Consider the following 4,221-nt stretch of genomic DNA (forward strand, 5'->3'; position numbering starts at 1 on the left):
ACTAGTTCGAGCGGGAGATACAAGATGAGGTTCACATTTCAACACATTTAAAAGTTTGATGAAGTTGTTTGTGTGTGTTCTTGTTGTTTTAGATTTTGTGAAAGATGAGGGAGGGTCATTTGCAAACCGTCAACAAGCGTCCGAAATCTTATCATATTTTAAATCATATGCGTTCGTGTTTTACTTATATATGATGTATGAGATTTTACGCCTCACGAGTACATTGTCAAAGCAACTTCAAAGAAAGGATCTAGACTATTAAGAAGCGGCTCCGATGGTTAGAGGGACAATGGAGGCATTGAAATCTTTAAGAAACACGGGGTTTACTAGCATTTTACCAAAGGTATCCTCTTTTTGTATAACACACAATATTGACACTTTGGATATGGAAGAGTTGTATGTTGGTGCGAGAAACCATAAGACCACAATGACTAATAAATTTCATTTTGAGGTTGAAATCTTCAACACAATGGAAGATATGCAACTTATAAAATATCGGGATCGATTTCGTGAAACAACCACCCAACTATTGGAATACATGGGTGCTTTGAGCCCTTGTGCTTCATTTGCACAATTTGAAAAATCAAAGTTGTTGAAGTTGGGTAAGTTGTACAAGTATGACTTTGATGATTCAGATATGATAGACATTGAAGGACAATTTGAGATATTTTATCACTCTTGCATGAAAGATGAGCGCTTCACTAGTTTGAAAGGAATTTCCAACCTTTCGCATTTGATGGTTAGTACGGGGAAACATTAGTCTTATCATTTGGTTTTATAAGTTCTTAAAGTTGACTTTGATATTACCCGTAGCGACCGCAAGTGTATAAAAATGTTTTTTGAAGATGAAGCTCTTGAAGACCGACTTACACAACAAAATCGGAGATGACTTTTTGAACGACGCATTGCTTTGCTATGTTGAGACCGAAGCACTTGTGAAAGTTGAGAATGAAAAAGTAATGAAGCGGTTTCAAAAGATGTCGGCACGAAAAAGACAATTTTAAATTGTAATTGATCGTTGTTATGTTTTTAACTTTTTATGTAATTGATCGTTATTTTTATTAGAGGTAATGAATTATTTTTCGGTTTTATATTACGTTTGGCCGGAAAAAAAAATTCGGCAATACCTGCTATCAATTCGTGCGTCCGTCCCTGCTTATGGCTATTTCTTTGTACTTGTTTGTTAGACATTTGCTAACCTTTTCAATATACAACCATTTGGCTATTAGAAACAATTAAATAAAAATAGTAATTATTAATATGCAATTTTTATAAAATGAACCACTACATAAAATAATCGATAAAAGGTATTTTGGCCATTTTATATGATTTAAATTCCGATTCACTTAATCTTTATCAAATTAGACATAAAATGTCAAATAGTTCTATTTAGTTTGATATCTACTAAGTGCGATAATTTTAGTTCCTTCAAATTCATTCCATCTAAAAACTTTGTGGGAACTAAACATCAATGTTATTGTCGTCCTAACATGGCATAAGTGATGGAAAGGGAGGTCCAAGCATAAATGTATTGAGTTGGTTGGTCGCATTTTCGCATGACTCGCATTAAACATAAACGAATTTGTACACTTCTTTTGTACACTTTTTTTTATTCTTTTTTTTATTTTATTTTGCAAAAACAGCTATCCATTACAATCCTCATTTTCAATTAGAATCTACTTCAACGATTACCTAAATTTTATATTCTTTTTAAAGAAGCAACAATATTATTATCACTTGGTTATTACCGTACAAGTCTATTAGTCTATAGTTCTCAATCAAATTTTATAAGAAGGAAAAAAATTAGCCAATACATGATGCCAAATAATACCATATTTTTCAACATGCTTATGTTATAAAACTAAAGTTTTTGAAATATTTTATGGAGTTACATTTGTTTTTTTACTTGTATTTCCGCCCTAAATCCTACTATAAATATTGTAGGGGCGGGAACATTAATGACAAAAATTGCCGCAAATTTCAACATTGCCTAACTCAAACCAAGATTTGTTGCAAGTCACAAATTTATATTCTAGGACACTTTTGAGAAGTTATTTCACTTTTATGCAACCAAATATCATCAACCAAGTAATCCAATATTGATTATATGCACAGAATCATCTACAAATGATAAAGCCAACTTTATAAACGCCAACGTATTTTTGTCTTGAGTAGGGAATTGAAAATTATATGACATCAAACTTTGTAGACATTTGTTTTGTTGATGAATTTAACAAACTTGATATTTTGACATGGTAGAAAGAAAATAAACCGTAATTTTCAATTCTAGCCTCATGATGCATGATTCACTAAACGCCAAAGCTTTTAAAATAGCTTCAAAATATGTTTTTCTTTTAGTGGCAGTAAGATCAACACAATTGTGGTTTGCTCAAAAAAATGGTTTCGGTTTAAAGTTTTAGCTGTCTTTTGTGCATATCTATATCAAACCATCTTTGTTTTTTTTTCTTTTCATTTTTACTTAATGTATTAATGGTTTGAAAGAGAATTATATATATATATATATATATATATATATATATATATATATATATATATATATATATATATATATAATTTTGGATATTGATTATTTAATCCAATAATAAAGATTATGGATCAGAAATCCCAAAACCGGAATTATTTTGGGGGAAAAGGGAAAACCCCACACATGATGCATCAAAGATTTGAAATCTAAGAAGGAATTTATTGCAAAACCACAATGTAAAACACTAGATAGTCAATAGTCATTCATGGATGAAGATTGCTAGGTGGGCTTCACCTAATCACCCATGACCCAACCAGCTGTGCTAATTTGATTATGTTGGGTCTGGGTCCCACGCACCATCTCTTAATCACAAACAGATTCGCTTAACCTTAATTATATGATTTGCTGCATCACATCGCACGTATTCATGCAATCAATCCATTATTATCATAACATAATTACATATTTGGTGAATCAAAAGAGACCTGCCGCCAAAGACTCGCAAAATCACATTTTAATTAAAATAAAATATGCCTTAAAAAACCGCTTAAAAACCGGATGTTACAATTTTCTTCCATTTGAATCAGTAAATATGCCTTAAAAACCGCTTAAAAACCGGATGTTACAATTTTCTTCCATTTGAATCAGACTTCGTCCTCGAAGTCCGTTGCTGAAAATAGCTCTATGTAGCGCTCCTTCATCTCCTCCTCAGATTCTCAAGTCCACTCTGAGCCTTTCTGGTGATGTCATTGCACATTCAACAGGTTCACCACCTTCTTTCTTAGGGCCTTGGTCTTCCTATCGAGGATCACAACTGGTCTCTCTATGTAATTCAGGCGCTCGTCTACTTGAATATTCTCCAATGACACCACAATGACACCACTGCGGAATCATCTACCAAACACTTCCGCAGTTGAGAGATATGAAAAGTGCTGTTAATTTAACTGAGCTCATTAGGTAGCTCCAAATGATATGCTACCCTGCCCACCCGGGTGATAACCCTGAAAGGACCAATATATCTGGGACCTAGTTTTCCCCGTTTCCTGAACTGGATGACACATTTCCAAGGTGACACCTTCAAGAATACCATATCCCCAACCTGAAACTCCAAATCCTATTGGCGCCTATCAGCAGAACTCTGCTGCCGGCTCTGCATGGTTTGCAACCTCCCATACACCTGTTGGATCAACTCGGTAGTCCGGAGCACCACTTCCATGCTACCCATGACTCGCTGACCGACCTCGCTACCCATGACTGGCGTGATAGTTGTTGTAAGAAAACTCATCCAATGGGAGATACGTATCCCAGCTACCGCCAAAATCCAGTACACATGCCCTCAGCATATCCTCAAACGTCTGAATAGTCCACTCACTCTGCTCATCAGTCTGCGAATGAAAGGTTGTACTGAAGTGTAGTTACGCACCGAACTCCTCATGAAATCTCTTCCAGAATTTGGAAGTGAACCGAACATCCCGATCAGAAACTACAGAGACTGGGACCCCATGTCGTGCCACCACCTTACAGATATATCTGTTAATTTCTCTGCAGAGATGCTCTCTTGGATAGGAACGAAATGCGTACTCTTGGTCAATCGATCCACGCTGACCCAAATCGAATCTACCCTCTCGCAGTCCGCGGTAGCTTCGTGATAAAAGCCATAGTAATCTCTTCCCATTTCTAAATGGGAACACCTAACGCTTTCATCTTGTCGTGAGGCCGTTGATGTTCGGCCTTGA

The 4,221-nt window shown here is 35.5% G+C and overlaps 1 protein-coding gene across 1 annotated transcript; it reads left to right on the forward strand.

Moving 5' to 3' along the window:
* Positions 1–289: 289 nt before the first annotated feature.
* On the forward strand, positions 290–1,071 carry LOC145105523 (uncharacterized). The gene is made up of 3 exons (XM_079042612.1): positions 290–739; positions 846–956; positions 1,066–1,071. The coding sequence occupies exons 1-3, from the start codon at positions 290–292 to the stop codon at positions 1,069–1,071; spliced, it is 567 nt and encodes a 188-aa protein (XP_078898738.1).
* Positions 1,072–4,221: the final 3,150 nt, after the last annotated feature.

This window comes from Lactuca virosa, chromosome 4 (assembly GCF_052849685.1).
Source record: "Lactuca virosa cultivar CGN04683 chromosome 4, Lactuca_virosa_CGN04683_v6, whole genome shotgun sequence".
In the NCBI taxonomy this organism is placed as follows: Eukaryota; Viridiplantae; Streptophyta; class Magnoliopsida; order Asterales; family Asteraceae; genus Lactuca; species Lactuca virosa.

What these genes read in the sequence shown, in the direction of transcription:
- LOC145105523 (XM_079042612.1), top strand. Translation starts at nt 290, where the DNA reads ATGGAGGCATTGAAATCTTTAAGAAACACGGGGTTTACTAGCATTTTA. An exon ending in CCAACCTTTCGCATTTGATG is followed by an intron (nt 740 to 845) that starts GTTAGTACGGGG and finishes TGTTTTTTGAAG; the next exon opens with ATGAAGCTCTTGAAGACCGA.